At 44.1% G+C, this 19,434-nt stretch overlaps 1 protein-coding gene across 1 annotated transcript; it reads left to right on the plus strand.

Annotated features, from left to right (window-relative positions):
* The first annotated feature begins 3,091 nt into the window (after nt 1-3,091).
* On the plus strand, nt 3,092-19,400 carry LOC117870393 (killer cell lectin-like receptor subfamily B member 1B allele C). The gene is made up of 5 exons (XM_034757526.1): nt 3,092-3,225; nt 14,925-15,023; nt 15,398-15,511; nt 18,687-18,841; nt 19,287-19,400. Exons 1-5 carry the CDS (start codon nt 3,183-3,185, stop codon nt 19,398-19,400), a joined length of 525 nt encoding a protein of 174 aa, XP_034613417.1. The 5' UTR covers nt 3,092-3,182.
* The last annotated feature ends 34 nt before the right edge of the window (nt 19,401-19,434 follow it).

A 19,434-nucleotide genomic window follows, 5' to 3' on the forward strand; every position in this document is an offset into this window, starting at 1 on the left:
ATGTTGCTTTGTGCTGTAGTAACCTGCACGTTTGTCCTTCCTGCCTCTTGCTCACTTTAACTGCAACTTTATTGTTACATTAATAGTCTAGGTCTTTTTGCATCTAGACTGAAATTTCAAAGCAGCCTGAGGGAGTTAAGTACCCAATTCCTATTGAATTTCAGTGGGATTCGAGTGCTTAAATCTCAGGCTCAGATGAAATCTCCTAATTTTTTAAAAGGAAACACTATAAAATGAAACATGAACGTGTATTTTGATGTAGTATTTTGGAATAAAACTTTCAGCAGATAATACTTAAAAACATCCCAGGGTTGATGGAGCAGTGGCAGGTTCTGTGGTCACAGTTAAAGACGGCAGACAGTGCCCTGTGACACGGAGGCCTGTACCGCAAAAGCCTGTTCAGTAGTAGTTTCAGACAGCACTGAAAGACCCCCCTTCCCACCCATTTCATGAGGACAAATTCACTCACATTTTACAAGCAACAAAAAACAAAGTTGGGAGATTTTCATCTGAGCCTGAGATTTAAGCGCTCGAATCCCACTGAAATTCCATAGGAATAATTGGGTACTTCACTTCACTTAATGCATCTCATTCAGACTCCTTTATACCTTCTTTGAAGTATTTCAGGTACTCGGCTTCTAACAACATATTTTTCATCCTCTGTCTCGGTCTCACTTATCTGGAGTACGCAGAGTAAGAGGTCTCTTTACAAAATGCCTCTGAAATAAAGAGCACGTGCTGACACCAGCAGAATCGTTATGTTTAGTGATCACACAGGAAAAGAGCACAAAGTCAGTCAATGGTCAGGCAGGATTCGGTCACTGCTGAGGCTTCTGGGGTATAGATTTCTCCAGTGGAGCTGAGACAAACACCAGCCTAGAACACAGGCCTGAGGTCAGAGTGTGAGGCTGTTTATTAAATAAATTATTTTGTTGTTAGCATATCGGCCTATGGACACACAACACATTATATTGGTGCAATGCACTAGAGTACCTCAGTGTAAGGGTAGCGAGCTCAGGACACTTCCGTCCCTCTCTCCTTGTTCCTGGCAGCACTCAGGAATCACATGACGTCTGTCTTATAAAAGAATGATACTTGCCACTTCCCTTTCTGTTAGTGATGGACAACAATCCCCCCAGCAGAATCGGAACGTGCCTCTTTGTGAGTGAAGTTTGAAAAATGCATTTAATCATTTCCATTCCTCATTCCCCTTCCTGCTTCCATTTTAAGCCTCTATCCACCTTCTGTGCTGTCTCCTCTCCTTTCTCACCTGTCCCTTGTTCTGACTCCTGCCCTCTTCTAGCTGTAAACACGTGTAAATGTTGAAGTGTAAAAGTGAAGGAGGGAGGGAATAGAGCAGCTGACAGAATGTTTTTAAAAGCGTCAGGGCGGCTACACTACCATGCTACATCGGCACAGCTGGACCGATACAGCTGCCCTGCTGCAGCGTGTCTGGTGAAGACACGCTATGCCAACGGGAGAGCGGTCTCCCTTTGGCCTAATGACTCTACCTCAGCGAGAGGTGTGCACGTTGCTGGTGAGAGAGTGTCTCCTGCCCACATAGAGCGGTGTAGACACCACTTTATGTTGATGTAATTGATGTCGCTCAGGGGGGTGGCTTTTTCACACCGAGCGACGTAATTTACATCGACTTAAGCAGAAGTGTAGACAAGCCCTTTATGTTTATATAGTATTTTAAACATTTAAAAACCAGATGAGAGCAGTATTCCCATCTTCATATTCCCCAATCCACTTTTAAACAACCTTAACTAGAGCTGGGTGAAATTCTTTGGCCAAATCTATTTTTCAATTAAAACCACAGATTCAGGACAAGTGAAACATTTTGTGAATTCCATGTCTAATTCACTAAATTGTTTTGATCAAAAAGAAACCTAAAAAAGTTCCTCCCAAAATGGAAACAATGGAAATGGAAATCTTTTAAAGATTTTTTAAAAAATGAAACATTTTGAAGCTAAATGGCTTTTCATTTTTCAAAAAACATTTTTTTTTAAAGTCGAAAACAAAATGAAATGTTTGGTTTCGGGTCAAACAAAATGTTTTGTTCAATCTGGAACAATTTTTTGTTACTTTTTGGTTTACTGTTTTATTTTTCAAATTTTCGGGACAGTCCATTAACTGAACAAACAGTTATTTGCACAGCTCTCCCCATATCAACATCCGAAGAATACCCACTTTTGAAACAACTCAGTTCATCCGAGCCAGGGTTGGAAATACAACCCAACCCCCAACAGTGCTGCTTTTTTCCTCACCTGACATACTGAGTCTTTTAAAGATTTGGCCATTGATTTTGATGCCTAATTACGACATGAGATGTCGATAAAATTTGATATAAGGACTAAGGGTCCAATCCTCAGCTGGTACAAATGGGCACAGTGACATTGACTTCAATTTACACCAATTGATATTCTGACTCTAGCACTTCCTTATGTGTGAATTATATATTTTTCTTTCAATCTAACCTTTTTGCAGATCCACCTAGCAAATAAAATTATAGAAACGTAGGTCTGACAGGGACCTCAAAAAGTCATAAAGTGTTGAGGCAGGACAAAGTAAACCTAGACCATCCCTGACAGGTGATTGGCCAACCTGTTCTTAAACACTTCCAATGACGGGGATTCCACAACCTCCCTTGGAAGCCTGTTCCAGAGCTTAACTACCCGGAGAGTTAGGAAGTTTTTCCTAATGTCAAACCCGAATCTCCCTTGCTGCAGATTAAGCCCATTACATCTTATCCTACCTTCAGTGGACACGGAGAACAATTGATCACTGTCCTCTTTATAACAGTGTTATGGGAGAAGGGAAAATAGGAGAGATATAAAGGACCCCTGCTAAAGGTAGTGTTCTGGTTCCCTGAGTTAGGGTCTATCACCCATGGACGCAGCAACAATGACACTTTACTAGAATTAAAGGTGAACCAAAGAGGGTTTATTAACATAACATTGGTAGGTAAACAAGAATAAACCAACAATAATAACAACTCCGTGGTCTGAGAAATACAGGGCTTGGAGCCAGTCCCAGTATTCCCCAATACAGACTATGGACTAACAACAAGATTAATACTTTACAGATGAGATGACAATCGGAACAAGGAAGGCAGGCGTGTCCGTCTGGTCTGCCATAGCTCCGGATGAGGTGGATCCAGACCTTCGACCGTGTGATGGATGAACACAGGAGGAACTTGGATCAGTTGGAACGATCTTTCAGGTAAACTGGAACTCAGGTAAGTGCCGATGATGCTGCACTTGTCTCTCGAAGACCACACACACACAACTGACATGGGGTGCCTCTGGGGCGGACAGCACTCGGTGACTGGCGCGCACGGTTTATATACCCAGCAGCATCTAGGCAGATTAGCCAGGTCACGAGCTCAGTCTTTTCCCGCCACACTTGAAACGAGTGCCAAAAGCTTAACAAGAAGGAACCCCAATATGGCCCCCAAACAACAATGTATACAGATTCGAAATGGCAACGACAGAATTTTTTTTCAAAATAACAGTAAATGACAGCAAATGACCATAGAACCTTACAACAGCTCTCAACATCTTTGAAGACTGTTATCAGGTTCCCACCCCACAGTGTTCTTTTCACAAGACTAAATATGCCCAGGTTTTCAGAGTCGAGTAGGTTGGTTTCTTGGGGTGGGGCAAGCTATTGTTGTCGTAGCCCTTCATAGATTCCAAGGCCAGAAGGGACCACTGTGATCACCTAATCTGACCTCCTATAAAACACAGGCCAGAGACCGGCCCCAAAATAATTCCTAGAGCAGATCTCTTAGAAAAAAACCATCTGATCTTGACTTAAACATTGTCAGTGAGGGAGAATCCACCACGATGCTTGGAAAGTTGTTCCAGTGGTTGATTACTCTCACTGTTAAAAATGTACGCCTTATTTCCTGTCTGAATTTGTCTAGCATCAACTTCCAGTCATTGGATCATGTTACACCTTTCTCTGCCAGACTGAAGAGCCCATTATTAAATATTTATTCTTCCTGTAAGTACTTCTAGACGGTAATCAAGTCACCCCCGAATCTTCTCTTTGTTTTGCTATATAGATCGAACCCCTTGAGTTTATTACTACAAGGCATATTTTCTAATCCTTTAATCATTTTCATGGATCTTCTCTGAACCCTTTCCAATTTATGACCATCCTTCTTAAATTGTGGACACTGGAACTGGACACAGGATTCCCACAGCGGTCACATCAGTGTCAAATAAAGAGGTAAAATAACCTCTCTACACCTACGCTAGATTCCCCACTTTATGCACTCCAGGATCGCATTAGCCCTTTTGGCCAGTGTTGCACTGGGAGCTCATGTTCAGCTGACTATCCACCATGACCCCCAAATCTCTTTGAGTTGCTGATTCCCAGGAGAGAATCCCCTGTTCTCTAATCATGCCCTGCAGACTTTGTTCCTAGATGTATACATTTACATTTAGCCATATTAAAATGCATATTGTTCGTTTGTGCCCAGTTTACCCAGTGATCCAGATAGTCCTGTATCTGTGACCTGTTCACTTCATTGATTACCACTCCCCCAATTTTTGTATAATCTGCCAACTTTATCAGTGATGATTTAATGTTTTCTTCCAGGTCATTTTTATTAATGTTAAATAGTGGAGGTCCAAGAACCGAACCCTGCAGGACCCCTCTGGAAACAGACCCGCTGGATGATGATTCCCCATTTATAACTACACGTTGAGACACATCCATTAGCCAGCTTTTAATCCAGCTAATGTTTGCCATGTTAATTTTATAACTCTCTCGTTTTTTAAATCAAAATGTCACTTGGTACCGAGTCAAACGTAAGTATGTTACGTCAACACTATTACATTTATCAACTAAACTTGTAATGTCAACATAAAAAAGATATCAAGTTATTTTGTCAGGATCTATTTTCCATAAACCCTTATTGATTAGCATTGATTATATTACTTTCCTTTAATTCTTTGTTAACAGATTAATTAATGAGCCCTGGTAAAGCTCCCCCTGTTGGACACTCACCAGGCTTCTGTGGTTGGGTCCCATCATAGAATATCAGGGTTGGAAGGGACCTCAAGCGGTTCTAGTCCAACCCCCTGCTCAAAGCAGGACCAATCCCCAGACAGATTTTTACCCCAGTTTCCTAAATGGCCCCCTCAAGGGGGGAATTCACAACCCTGGGTTTAGCAGGCCAATGCTCAAACGACTGAGCTATCGCTATCCCTCTCCCCCTAGGGTCATGCTAGACCCTTGTGCTGTAAGCTTCCTGACTCTGGGCAGGCCCCAGCGCTCTCTCTATCATTGGCTTCTCTGGCATGCTCCCTGGACAAAGACAATATGTCTGTTGCCCCTTCATGGAAATGGGACCTTGTGGTCCAGTTACCCTAGGCCCCCAGGACCAGTGCTGACCTCCACATAGACACCCCAGTAGCTTAAGCACTTTTACCCAGAGGTCTGACCTTATGGGTATTTGGGGTTACAGTTTACCTCTCCTGCAAAGTGTGATAATTGAAGCATGTAACACAGAGGCTTTGCAAATGGCTCCCAAACCAATCACTGTTCGTTTAGATCGCTCCAGAGATGTACAGCTCTTGTCAAAACACTAAAACATCTATACACCGTTCCTGTTTCACTTTCCTCCCCTTGCTGGAGTGTTTATCAGGATTAGGGGGAGTATCCTTTCAGGGTTCCAAGTCCCCTCCTCTGTACCTCTCGCCTCGTGACTTCTCCTCTGGAACATGCAATCTGTTCTCTCCTCCTGCCTGCTTTTCACCCTGGCTGGTCCCACAGTCAAAAGCATGCCTCTCTAGTCCTCTCTCCTGCTCAAACTTCCTCTGTCAGAGTCCCTCTGAGTCTTTGGTGAAAATCACCACCTGGTTTCTTTGTTTTCCTGTTTGTGGACTTTCCATTCTCCAAAACCCGCTCCCTTCAGACCATCTGGGTCAAATTGGTTCTCCCAGATCAGGCACCCTCCTTAGCATACCCACAGTTTGGCCAGAGACCAGGTATTAAGGTTAATGATTTATTTTATTTGTTCTACAGGTTCTTCCTGACCATGGAAGGAAAGGAAGAGGGGGTGTTGTACATCCTGCCAGACACACTGAGGCATTTAGTGATACAGAAATTTCATATAATTAACCAAAGTTTATAAATTGTACATAGACAGATTCCCCAAATCATCTCAATTGCATTTTTCAAAGAATATGGCAGGTAAGCTTCTCTGAAGGAGGTGTTGTTTACAGGGCCGGCTCCAGGCACCAGCTTACCAAGCAGGTGCTTGGGGCGGCCACTCCGGAGAGGGGCAGCACGTCCAGCTATTCGGCGGCAATTCGGCGGACGGTCCCTCACTCCCGCTCGGAGCGAAGGACCTCCCGCCGAATTGCTGCCGCAGATCGCGATTGGCTTTTTTTTTTTTTTTTGCGCCGCTTGGGGCGGCAAAAACCCTGGAGTCAGCCCTGGTTGTTTATTTCCATGAATAGTGGGCATAGCTGTTCCTACCTGACTTGTAACAGCGAGGAGGGGCATGGATCTGTTTCACGGGTTGTATCTCTAACATTTTTCAGGGCTTCTTGAGGTTCAGTATATATGATGGGAGCAAACTCAGGGATGGTGGGGTGAATAATACAATCTGGTGAGCAATGGAATTTTCTTTCCCAGTCAGCGCCAGTCATACATATTTGATTGATCTTATCAGTGAAGCATGTTGACAGCTCTTCACAGCAGTTGACGCCTGGGTCTGATGTCTAGGCTATGTAGCCTGGATTGCTTAGGCAGTTCACCGTGCAAAATAGCTCCATTGACCATGATTCTCCTGCATGGATGTTGGAGGATCAGAAGGGTTGTTTTGCCTCCTTTACTGCAGTGCTGTAGTCATTAGGATTGCTGTACAGAGGGGTGGATTTGCTGCAGTAACAGGAGGGGTACGAGGAATGGACAGAGAAGTGAGGAGGAGACACCTCTGGAGCTGCAGATTTATCAACCAGGTAGTTAATAAACTAATATTACACAAGTGCTACGTGACACCTAGGGGTGCCGGCATTACTGCATAAGACCAGTTTCCTCCAACTGTACATCTTACTTGTCAGGTCACTGTGGGACTAGGGAACCTGATTATTTTACTGTGGGCACAAATTCTGCAGAACCGTGGCTGACTCCTACAGCCCAGGGATCAGACACAGGGCTCTGTCCTGTGCAGTGCTGAGCCGCCCTTTCCTCTCGTTACGTCAGTAGGAGCTGATGTCGCTCAGTGCCTCGTAGTCCTAATGCAACAGAGCAGCTTTCCCTGGACCAGGCACAGCTCGCCAAGGAAGTGCTATTACAAGAGTCTGAATATCTCGAAGGACTGGTACTAACGCTGTTATTGCAGGTTTAACCATTGGCCTCCATCTAAGTCACGGTGGTTCTCAAACTTTTGTACTGGTGACACCTTTCCCACACCCAGCCTCTGAGTGCTGCCACCCCCTTAGCAATTAAAAACACTTTTTTATATCTTTAACATCATTATAAATGCAAAGCAGGGTTTGGAGTGGAGGTTGACAGTTTGTGATCCCCACGTAGTAACCTTGTGACCCCCTGAGGGGTCCCGACCCCCAGTTTGAGAACCCCTGATTTAAGATAAGTTAAGAAAAGCCCTGGGTGGGATGATTTAGTTGCGGTTGGTCCTGCTTTGAGCAGGGGGTTGGACTAGATGACCTCCTGAGGTCTCTTCTAACTCTAATCTTCTATGATTCTATAATCACAAGTCCCCACTTAAGACAAAGGTGAACATGAGCCCATCCAAAAATTGGTACTGTGTGGGAGAAGGCTCCACCGTATATTGTTTGGCCAGAGATATATGTGTGTGTATGTGTGAAGAGAAGCATTAGACAGAGCAGAGAGAGAGAAACCGGGGGTGGAGGGTGAGAGGGGAACAGACGCAGCCTGAACAACAAGCCACTGGGAGCATGGTCTGGCCAGGGGAGTAGCCTAGAGAGAGGATTTGGGGTGGAAAGCTGAAATAAGTTTTGGACCCGTGAACAAGGACACTGGCTCCTGTTTGGTTCCGCCTGTGTTTGGGGAAACAGGACTTTGCACATTCTTTGTAAATAAGATTGAATCAAAGGTAACAGACTCTATCAGCAATTTCTCTTCCTAACTGGAACGACCCACAGAGCTCCCAACTTTGAGCAGACAGTCAGGTTAAAAGGGGTAACAGTGCAGAACCTGAACAGAATAGCTAGAGAGAGGGGTATGACTGTCCCTAGTGATGAGATTAAAGACATCTGTCTCCAATGGGAAATATGAATTGTAATTAAAAAGTTCTTATTTTTCAATTTGTTTTCCAGTTTTATGCGATGATAAGAATTTCTCATCTTAAAATGTCCAGAGCTTCTGAACCAAACACAACAGGGAACAGCTTTCTTTTAATATAGGAAAAATCAACAGTTCATTTGATCCCAGTACCAGCTCTAATGTATTGAGAGAATGTCTCAGATTAGCTACTGCAATTGTTCTTTAAACACTTTATCGCTAGTGCCTGGATTTCTCTCTTAGATTGCTAGGAAAGAAGGAAGTCAAAACCTTCTGATAGACACTTCCTCTTACTGGATACGTCTGTCATCTTGGCTCATGCATAAATATGAGGCAACTCTTAGACAGTCCGCCTTCTTGTCGCCTCTCATCTTCCTCTGCATTTGCCATGGCTGGAGAAATAGTATATGCTGATTTAAACATTCCTGGAGCTTTTTCCACTTCAAAGTCACTGCATCCATCTCAGCATCCCAGTAAGTGTATTTAGCTTCTTAGTTTTGTACCGGTATGCGCTCTTTTTTTTATTTGGATTCCACTTTTTTGGTTTTTGTATTTTTTTGTTTTTATGGGCAGAAGAGATATTTAAAGAAAGATTTTCTAGAAACAAAGAGCAGGTGGGAGTCTCTATGTTCCATTTGTATGTTAGGACTCAGCAAATATGAGGTAATTTACCACTTGTCAGAATTAGGAACTGAATCTCTTTAATGCAATATTGTGCATTTTACTTTAATGTTAATACAAAGTATCACAGAAATCTTCAGAGCTACTGACAGTCTATACATGCAAATTACATGTGAAGAACAATACAGCTTTATTTTATGGCATTTTTATACATACTTCATAAACCCTTGGGGGTGGATACTTATGCTGTATTGAAGATGCAGTACATAGTGTAGTGGGGTAAGTCAGAGGGAAAGAGCAATGCACTGGTCAAGTCTTGGGAAGACTGAAAACAAGGAGTCTGGGAGACTCGTTTCATTGTCTTTCATTTCTTCTTGGAGAGACTTTATATCACACAGATCAGGGAGAAGAGATTGGATTTGGAAAATTGCTGAGAAGTCAGTGCAGAGGGTCATGGAGGTGATTCCACATGGTGAGGGAAGTGAGGAGAAAAGGATCTGCTAAGATTCATGAAGAGGCAAGTAGGGAGACTGAAATCTAGTATCCCAGGTTAGGAAATAGGGGAGGAGAAGAGAAAGAAATGAAGGGCAACTTGGTAATAAAGGATGAATAAAACTGTGGAGGATGCAGTGGGGGGTTGTACTGGATTCTGAATGGACCTGGATAGGGACGATTTGTGAGGGGTCAAGTCATTACACTTCAGAGCAATTAAAGTTTGGATAACTCTTAACAAAGATGATCACAATAGGAAGAAGAGGAAGAAAAATAATAGATTTCAGTGTTCCAGGAATAATGAATATACAAGGAACTGTAAACTAAACTTAAAAGGATGTAAAATGTAAATATATAAATCATAGTATAATTTTTTACAAGACTCTCCTGAAAAGGTTGGTATCTGGAGATAAAAAATCCTAATAATATTTTGCAGAACTGTGGTAAAATAGTAAATATATTAGCTATTTTCAGGGCATATTTTCTATAAATAGAGTCAGGCTACTAATGAGAGGCCATTTTAGATGACTATTATGCTGTTAATCTTAGAATCAAAATAAATCTGATATTTCAGTTGACAAGCAAATTAAATACTAATAGTTCAGATATTTTATCACTCCATCTGTGTATAGTACAGTATATGTAGGATTACATATAAAACATTAAAAACCATTACTTAGTTTGCACAGAGAAGCAATCAAAAGTTAGGAAATGCCAGACATACAGTTGCTGGTACAACCTTAATCCTGCCCCACTGTGCAACCATTTTGTGTATTCAATGAGGCAGGGATCCTTCGGGGGGAAAAGTAGTCTTTAATTACATGGACATACATTGTCATAATGGATATGCACAAGGGAGCAGAGAGAAGTTTCCTGAGGCATCTGTAAATCTGGCATTTCCTAACTTTTGAGTGCTTGACTTTGCAATCTAAATAACATTCTTTTGAGAAAAAACAACAAGGAATCCTGGTGGCACCTTAGAGACTAACCAATTTATTTGGGCATAAGCTTTCGTATAACCCACTTCATCCGATGCATTATAGCCCACAAAAGCTTATGCCCAAATCAATTGGTTAGTCTCTAAGGTGCCACAAGGACTTCTCCTTGTTTTTCTGATACAGACTAACATGGCTCCCCCTCTGAAACCATTCTTTTGGGAGTTTTCTTTGTATGTAATTTACTAGATTTTTCTTAAAGGAAAAGGGTAAAACCAAATTCTGTTATGTGCCACTGTAGCAGCCCCCATCATGTATTTTCAGCAAAGTTTGAACCCTGAAGCTTCAGCATTGCAGCACAAACTGCTACTGCTTGAACAACAAGACTAATTTAATTAGCTGGCTGCAGCAAAACACTTATCACAGAGGGAGGAAATAGACCACTGGGTTCAGGTGTTGGCTCTTGGGAGAGACAAGTCCATGCCAGCTCTCTCCCCCTTCAAGCCTCCCGGAGTTGGAACCCCTGTCCATGTGATGCACCCAGGCCCCTGGGGTCATGGGCTGGTTCTGGGATGCTGTTGGGGAAAACCTGACCCAGCTCTCTGCCCCAAGGGAGTTGGGGGAGCTCCAGCCCCATGTGGTGCCCCCCGGGGCTGGAGAATGGAAATGGGTTGCTGTGGCCAAGAGGTGGGTCTCTACACGTGTCCTTTACTTTTCTTGGAAGCTGGAGCTTAAACTGTGGAGCCACAGTAGTTACTCTTGTCAAAGAGTTTCTAGTATAAGCCTAATTTTTAACACCATCTCTAACTCCCCCCCCCCCCCGGTTTTATCCTGAAATTTGTTAATCTGGGGCCAAACAAGAATTTTTTAAAAAAATGTGAAGTCAATTTAACAAACCATTAAATTATTTTAATTAAAAAACAGAAAAGCTGCTTTTTACTATTTTAAAAAATACACCCTTTTTTGTCCACGTATGTCTCTAGAACATCTTGTTCTATTAAGGACATAAGTTTTATTTATTAAGTCTCAGTGAGAACTCTCACATAAGATGGACTTTTATGAATAATGGGCTACAGTTTTTAAAGTTACTCAAAATTAAGTTCTTTGATATTGAAAGCACTGAAGTCTCCTGTTGTGATTACAAACTTGGTGGAGCCTAGAGACTATTACTCTTTTTATTTTAAATTGTTTTTAAGTCTCTAGCCCTTTTCCTCTTTGAAGACAGCTTTGAAAATGTAAAGAGATTTCTAGGGTTGTACTTCATGGTGGCTTTTCTAATTTTTTTACAGTAGGAAAATATCAGAGCCATTTTAAAAGCACCAAACATTAGAATGTCAAGAAGTGAACAGTTAAGTGACTGAGCGTGTTCTCACTGCCACAGTCTATTGAAGATTTTCTAAATCCTTCCCTCACAGCTTTTGTGCACCATCCAACCACCCATCACTTTCTTCCCTAAAATTTGAAAACTGTGCAAATGTCAACATAGCAAGTTACTAGGAGACTAGTTTCCCATTCAAAGAATTCACTGTTCAAGGGATTTAAAAGCTGAATCATGTTCAGAAATTATTCTGCAGATTTGAATAATGAAGACAAGATAGTCACAATCTGTTTGTAGATGTAAACAGAAAGAGAGGTGACCTCTAATTATTTTCCCAGCTCAAGTTGTACCTTTCCCATGACAAGAAGACACTGCTGTACGACATGGATAGTCGTAGATTTGACAGAATATGCAAAAGGAAGGCAATGCAAGGGATCTTTCCTCCAAGAATTTTTAAGCCCCATCAGTCACTGATGGGGGGCCAGACATTCAGGAATCTGTTCAAACCTTAATGGAGATGACAAACCGAAACCTCCTGCCCCAGTAGAACTCTAGGTTTTGGTGGAAGCTCCATCAGCCATTGCCTGTGCCAATTCTGGTGCCTCACCTATCAGCACTGGCACTGGCTGAGCCAGCACCGGCCTAGCCTACTGTCCCCCCACACTGGTGTCTAAGATGATGACATGTGGGACAGTGATGCTTCCAGGACATGGAAGAATCCCCATTTGGGGACACTACTATGCCCTTGTCCTGCAAGAGAACATAGTCTTTCTGTAGTGTCACCTCCTGATGACTAGACAGTTTCAAGAGCATCTCAGAAGAGGGCCAATACTCTGGAGCTCAAGGCAGGTACCTCTGCAGTGAAACTGTTCAATATTCTGCAGGCCCAGGTGAAAGAAAATGTTATTCCCACCAGTCAGGGGCTGACAAATCCTACAAAGGACATTTGACTGACTCTTGTGCCTTTCCCCCTGGTCTCTAAGAGAACAGGCTGGATGGATCCTGTCCCATCAGAAAGGTGTCAGTTCCTTCAGCAACACCATACCCCAACTCTGTGATGGTGTCAGTGGCCCAGGACAGGCCCAGCGCCTTGCCTTCTGCTCTCACAAACAGGGAAAGGAAAAGATTTGTTTCCTTTGGCTGTAGCGCATATTCCTCAGGCCCTCTAGGACTGCGAGTCTTGAGTTACCACCCAGTAATGGCCAGGTAGAGCTGTGCTTTCTGGGATTCCTGAACCCGTCTTGGAGTCTCTTCCAGAGAAACAGAAGCAGGCAGCTAAGGGCGCTGGTACTGGAGGGGCTGTACAATGGGTAAACATCCTCTTAACACAGCATATGATGCCTTGGATACCAATACAAGGGCTGTGGCCACTGGCATAGTCCTGTGTAGATGTTTCTCACCCCACTCCCCAGGCCTCATTACAGCAGCTGAGTGGAGGATAGAAGATCTGCCTTTTAAGGACCAGTGAGAAGATCTGGAGAAGATCAAATCTGCTCTTTGCCAGAAGCTGAAAATGGGTGACAGGGGATGGATCATTTGATGATTCCCTGTTCTGTTCATTCCCTCTGGGGCACCTGGCATTGGCCACTGTCAGAAGACAGGATACTGAGTTAGATGGCCCTTTGGTCTGACCCAGTATGACTGTGCTTATTAGAAGCGTATGTACTACCCAGTCTGAGAATTATCTGAACTTTGACAGGTTTCAAAGGGAGGGCTCAGCAACAACCTCTCTCAGGTGTGTGTATTGCTCACTAAGGAGGTTCCAAGCTCTCTCCACAGTGGCAGTGGGAGGAGACCTCGAAAGCACAAGAATGAACACTTCCAGCGTTCTTCATCACAGTCCTCCTCCTCTGCCTACAAACAGCTGGTTTAATGGGACACTCAGGAGCCAAACAAGTCTCTAGCACCTTCCCCTCTGACATTCTCTGTCCCCTCCTATACGGGGAGATTTCAGCAAACCAGTAAAGTGCCTGAAACCATTATTGCTTATTGCTAAAAGCAGCCAAGTCAGCAGGCCGTAAAGTGGCCATGCAGTAGGCTTAGCTTAACCAAAGCAGGAGGGGAGGGGGTTTTGGGTGCCACAGGAAGGGCAGCTTGTCCCCCCATCTTTCCGGTTAAAAATTGTGTTGAAGTAGCTGAAACATGCATTTTAGGGGCCTCAAGGCTGCAAACTCTGGGAAAAAAACCCCCACACCTGGTTAATCAATAATCAGAAGGAAACCTCTTGCTTGACCGTTGAAACTGCTTGCTTAACAAGGTTTCTTTAAGGGACATGTCGTGTTACTAATGTACAAATAAGGGGGAAAAGTTTGAGGACTGATCTCTCCCTCTGGATGCATCTTGTGTTCCCCATCGGCAGATGGGCTGCCGCTGTGCCACTCGAGAGCCACACTCAGCTTCAGGTAATTATCGAGGGCTGGGGGTGTTTTACTAACCTGTTGCGGACATCTGTAAGTGCTGGAGACTAAGTAAAGTTTAGCTTTAAGTGAAAGCACTCTTGTGTTGTCCTGTTTGTGCCAGACATTGTGTCTCCCCTGATTTATTTCCTGACACCACGTTGCACAGAGTAAAAGTTACCAAAAGCTTTGGGTTGAAAGAACCCTGGGTAACACTCCCTTCAGTCCTTGTCTATTCTTTTTCTACAGCGACTGGTGCACAATAAATAACTTCTGATTGCTTTGGAGACTGTCACAAGGCAGGGCTTCTCCCCCGCTTGCCGAGGATTCGTTGCCACACCCAGTCTCCTTTAAGTAGGCTTATTGTCCAAACTTAAACAAACAGTTCCTCAGCTCACCCCTTAGATAATAGACTCTTCCTGCCTCCCCTCCCAATGGACTCTGGCATTCCTGCTTCCTGCAGCTTCCTAGATTTCTCTGTCAGCTTCCTTCTCACAGCTGGTCCTCGCTCAGTGGAACTTCCCCTGTAGCCCCAGGTGCGGTGCCTCCCCTCTTGACTGGCCCAACTGGGAGCACCTGCCATGGCACAGGGTGCTAGACCTGCTTCCAGTGACAGGAGCCAGCCATCCTGTGACAGAGACCGTTCAAGATAGATATTACATTCAGTTCTGCACCAGGTCCCCTCCTCGGGGACTCCCTCTCACAAGAAAGTGTTCCTGGAAGAAGGGGACTCGCTCCTCTTGAAAGTAGCTATCGAAGTTCCTCTATGTAACCAAGGGAAAGGACTCAACTCCCACTGCTTCCTCATCCCCAAGAAGGAAGATCTATAACCTATTCATTATAAATCTTTACCCTAGGTTTTGACTCTTGCAGATATCGCTCAGTGCCCACGTTGGCATCGGATGGCTCTATGGCTTGGATGTGCTGGGAACGTCATCCTGCTGGCAGCTGTGATCGCGCTTGGTGTTTGGGGTGAGTATCTCAGCACCGTAGATTCATTGGCTCAGTGAATTCTCCTCTTCCCCTGCAATTCCATTTAGATTCTATTTTTTGCCTCCAAAACATTTCTGAATAAATTACCAGGCATTTCATCACTGCCATAGACATCAAAAGTGTTACATAAACAAAGTAGAGCTGAGAGCTTGATAAATGAACCATGCATTATTTGGCTGTAACAGCTCCACTGTGCGAAGTGCAAAAATGTGGAATGAACCTTGCAATGGATAATGAGTGAGATTCCATCTCACGCTGCTTCTCTGTCCCCATCATAACTCCATAGATCTCCCACGGTATTTGGTGACTTGATACTTTTTACCTTCTCTCTTTTGTTACACATCCTTGTGAAGGTCAGACTGGAAGACAGAGAACAACAAATGGAACTGAATGTAATTCCAGCCTGAAGGATTCCCAGTCTTGGTTGAATCAAAGTTTGTATCCAAAGCCAGACAACAACTCAACAGGTAACTGTATCTGCTATTCTTTGCGCTCTTTGCAACGTTGTATCCACCTGGAAGAACTCTCACGCCAAACTCGCTGATGGAAAATTCAGCTACTGTGTCACAATAACTTATACATAGCTGAGACCTTCGTCTTCCCGTCTTAATTTTTCTTGTCATTTGTTCTGTTTGATGGCTGAAAAATAAATACTACAACTGGCTGAAACATTTCATTCTTAATCAGAAAAGAGGGTTTTGTCAAATTTATTTTTCATGATAAAATTTATTTGTCAATTTTCTGAAATTTTTCCAAAGGGGAAATTTTCAGAGAAAAACTAAATATTTAGTTTCAAAATCATGGCCTTTTCCCCACTTTCCTATACATTTTATCTTTTCACATCTTTTCTCCAGTGGGGAGAAAAATAGGAGAGAAAGCAAAAAAGGGGAAAACCCTCTCATAATTTGCCCGGGGGAAATCTCACTTTTCAGGCAGCTCTGATAAATAAGTTTTCAGCTGTTTGTGCAGAGTAGTAGGAGTGATATCTAGTGGTCATTCAAAGTACTTCCAATGTATATGAAACAGGCACATTTTATATCCTTTCACTTACCATTGTAGTGTGATCACATGTGGGGTGAAACTTGCTAACTGTTTAGTAGCACACAACATTACACAATACCACATCCAGGGAGTTTCGAATGTTTTTGCATGGTGCAGCATATTTGAATACAGAGCACCTAAGGGATGCCTGCCTTCCCATGTGTAAACTCCCAGACCCCACCCTCTTCACCTCCCTTTTGCAATCCTATAACATCCCAATGGCAACTACAGAAGTTGCTCGTAGAAAAGTAGTACTGGGAAAGCATTACATGTAATTGTAGCTGTCTTGTAGTGAGATATAGCAGCTGGAAATGAGGAGAAGCCAGGCACATGTGACCTGTCAGCTTTCATGGAGCACCTACAAGCACCCCATAGACCATAATTTGGAAATATTTGCCACATCCAATTGAAATTTCCAGAGAGATTTTTAGGGAGGATAAAATGTAGTTACACAAGCTGGTAAATCCTCTGTTAGTCAAAAGAGGATGCTGGGATTTTAATGATCACAAGTGTAGACACAGCCAAAGTGGGGCGGTGTCAGAGCTGGGCTTAGAACCCAGGTGTTCAGCCTCCCTACTCCACCACTAGCTAGCGCTGGCTTTCCCTGATACTGACTTTTCAGGCACTGAGCACAGGTATTCAGGATGTGCATGTGTAGATTATAGGCGAGGCTGGTAGCATCACCTATTAAGATAGCACAATATTGCCCACTATGAGAGCCTGTTTTCAGTTGCTTATATTTTTGCCCAGAGCTGGCTCCAGGCACCAGCCAACCAAGCATGTGCTTGGGGCAGCACCTTGGGGCGGGGCAGCACTCAGGTTTTTATTTATTTATTTATTTATTTATTGGTTCGTCGTGGCAGTGCTGGAGGGTTTTTTTTGTTTCCGCAGCGCTTGGGGGGGTGGGGCTTCGGGCAGCACTCGGGGGTGGGGGCGGGGGCTTGGCACGGCACTCGGAGGGGGGGTGGGGGCTTGGCGCGGCATGGTGCTTGGAGGGGGCGGGGGCACGGCGCTCGGGGGGGGGGGGGGGTTGGGCTGCGCGGCGCTCATGGGGGGGTACGGCGTGGCGGCGCTCTTCTTTTTTGCCTGGGGTGGCAAAAAAGTTAGAGCCGGCCCTGCTAGTGCCATCCCCATGCTTTGGAATAGAGACTTGAAATTTGGCAAGGGGGTGGCTTATGAATCAGGGATCTGTCTGCCTTTTGCTGCGCCTGTGAATGTCCGCTCAAATTTGGCCAAGTTATAAGCCTTTGAAAATTAATGATTCTATCAACAATGAGCATTGCTCCAGCCCAGAGCTACAGGGGGCTGAGTAGGACGTTCCATGCAGGTTTGGGTCCTGACAGTGGAACTGAGAGCGGGGAGCCTGTCTCGCACATGCTTGCTGTGTCCTCCTGAGCCCTGGCAGCATGGAGGAGGAAGTTGCCTGAGTTGAATGCAGAAGGAACAAGAGCCAGAAGGCGGGGGAGAGAGTACATTGGGGCTGCTGGTGGGGGAGAGTTATTTAAACCAATCCTTTCACAAGTGGTTATTCACTGTGTTCCTCATTCATTGGGTGTCTCAATTGAGAGCCTGGGGTGTGATTTGTAGAAGTGCTGAGCGGGTCACAGCTGTAACTGAAATTGATGGGAGCTGTGCCCTGAACATATGAAGTTCTATAGAATGCTAAGTACTTTAAATGCCCTGCTTTTTCAGGTACTTTATTCCTGCCTAAGTACCTTTTGAGAGTCTGAGTCTCAGGTTGGGCACCCAGTATTAGTGGATACTTTTGACCTCAAACTCTCCATGCCTAAGTTCCTCATCTGTAAATGGAACTATTGCAATCCTCTGATCTCACAGGGGTGCTGTGAAAATTCATTACTGTTTTCTGAAGCACTCAGATACTATAGAGCTGGGTGCCAGAGGAAAGCCCAGGAGGAAATTAATAGTTCTTTCTTCAGACCGGCTTTGAATAGTACTACTGGGGCTACACATTGAATGAGAAGAAAACAAAATATTGAATAGCTGCTCAGTAAGTCAGCAGCACCATCTGTCATGTGTCTTGAATGAAGCAGGGGTTTGGTGGAGAAAACTGGTATGTGACTATGTAATTACAGACTGGATCATAATGCATATGCACAAGGGGGCCCAATAAAGATTGCACAGGTAACCTTAATTCTGACACGTCCTAACTTTTGAGTGCTTGACTTTGCAACCGCAATACTGTTCTTGTAAGGTGGTTTTGTGTGTGTGTGTGTGTGTGTGATCAGCACACAGCCCTCAGAACTTCCTATGAGAATCCCTTCCCACAACAGTTTTGTTGTGTCTTTCATTTCAGAGGTTCGGTGCTCCTTGGGGGGAAATGCATTGTGTGATACTGAGCTGGTAAAATGTGAATTGTGGGCCCGATCTTATGAATTCCTATTCACATCACAGCTCTGTCAGAGCACCTCCCTCCTGCCCCGCACCTCCAATGGGCCTTTCCTCAAACAAACCATGAATAAAGAGAAATGTCTTGGCTGAGAATGTTTATCGTTTGAAAGCCCCTCATGAACATAGGGAAGCTCAGCACAGTTCAGAAGCTTCCGGCCTATTTAATGCTGCCTTTTCCATGTCTATTTCTAGAGGGCTGTGGGTGTAAACTGTGCCCCGCTGACTGGCTGCCACACAGGAACAAGTGCTACTGGGTCTCTAAAGAAAGTAAAACATGGAATGAGAGTCGTGAGGACTGCTCAGCGAAGAGCTCTCAAATGCTCGTGATCCAAGACGAGGAGGAGATGGTACAGTAAATAAAAATGGCTTAACTTGAGAAGAAGTGGGTTTTTTACCCACGAAAGCTGATGCCCAAATAAATCTCTTAGTCTTTAAGGTGCCACCGGACTCCTTGTTGTTTTTGTGGATACCGACTAACACGGCTACCCCCTGATACTTGAGAGATGGGTGTCGCTAGTTATAATGTAATACAATGGGCTTGCAGCAAAACAATGCCCCAGCTGTATGACATTTGGCTTAAGAAAAATCTATTACAGAGCACATTAAAATATCATTGGTACGTGGAAGGGAAGGAGGGGTTGAGACTGGGAAAGGGAAACATCAGAAATTGGGTTTATATTTATTGCAGAGCTGTGTAGCAGGTTCTCTTCCATCATTTGCCGAAAGAGCAAAGAAGCCAGAGAATTATAGCAGGTTATATTCACCCAGAGTCCTCCCTCCTGTCACTTACAGGCGTATGTACTGAGTATTCCACAACTGAACCTGGTCTGGCTTGGACTCAGTGTTACATCCCCAGAGAGGAAATGGACCTGGGTGGACGGCTCCACGTTCAATGAAACACTGTGAGTGTTCATGGTTCCTATTTTGGCTTTGAAACTGA

This window comes from Trachemys scripta, unplaced genomic scaffold, assembly GCF_013100865.1.
Source record: "Trachemys scripta elegans isolate TJP31775 unplaced genomic scaffold, CAS_Tse_1.0 scaffold_28, whole genome shotgun sequence".
Taxonomy (NCBI): Eukaryota; Metazoa; Chordata; order Testudines; family Emydidae; genus Trachemys; species Trachemys scripta.

What these genes read in the sequence shown, in the direction of transcription:
- LOC117870393 (XM_034757526.1), top strand. Translation starts at nt 3,183, where the DNA reads ATGAACACAGGAGGAACTTGGATCAGTTGGAACGATCTTTCAG. An exon ending in CAGTTGGAACGATCTTTCAG is followed by an intron (nt 3,226 to 14,924) that starts GTAAACTGGAAC and finishes TGACTCTTGCAG; the next exon opens with ATATCGCTCAGTGCCCACGT. An exon ending in GATCGCGCTTGGTGTTTGGG is followed by an intron (nt 15,024 to 15,397) that starts GTGAGTATCTCA and finishes ATCCTTGTGAAG; the next exon opens with GTCAGACTGGAAGACAGAGA.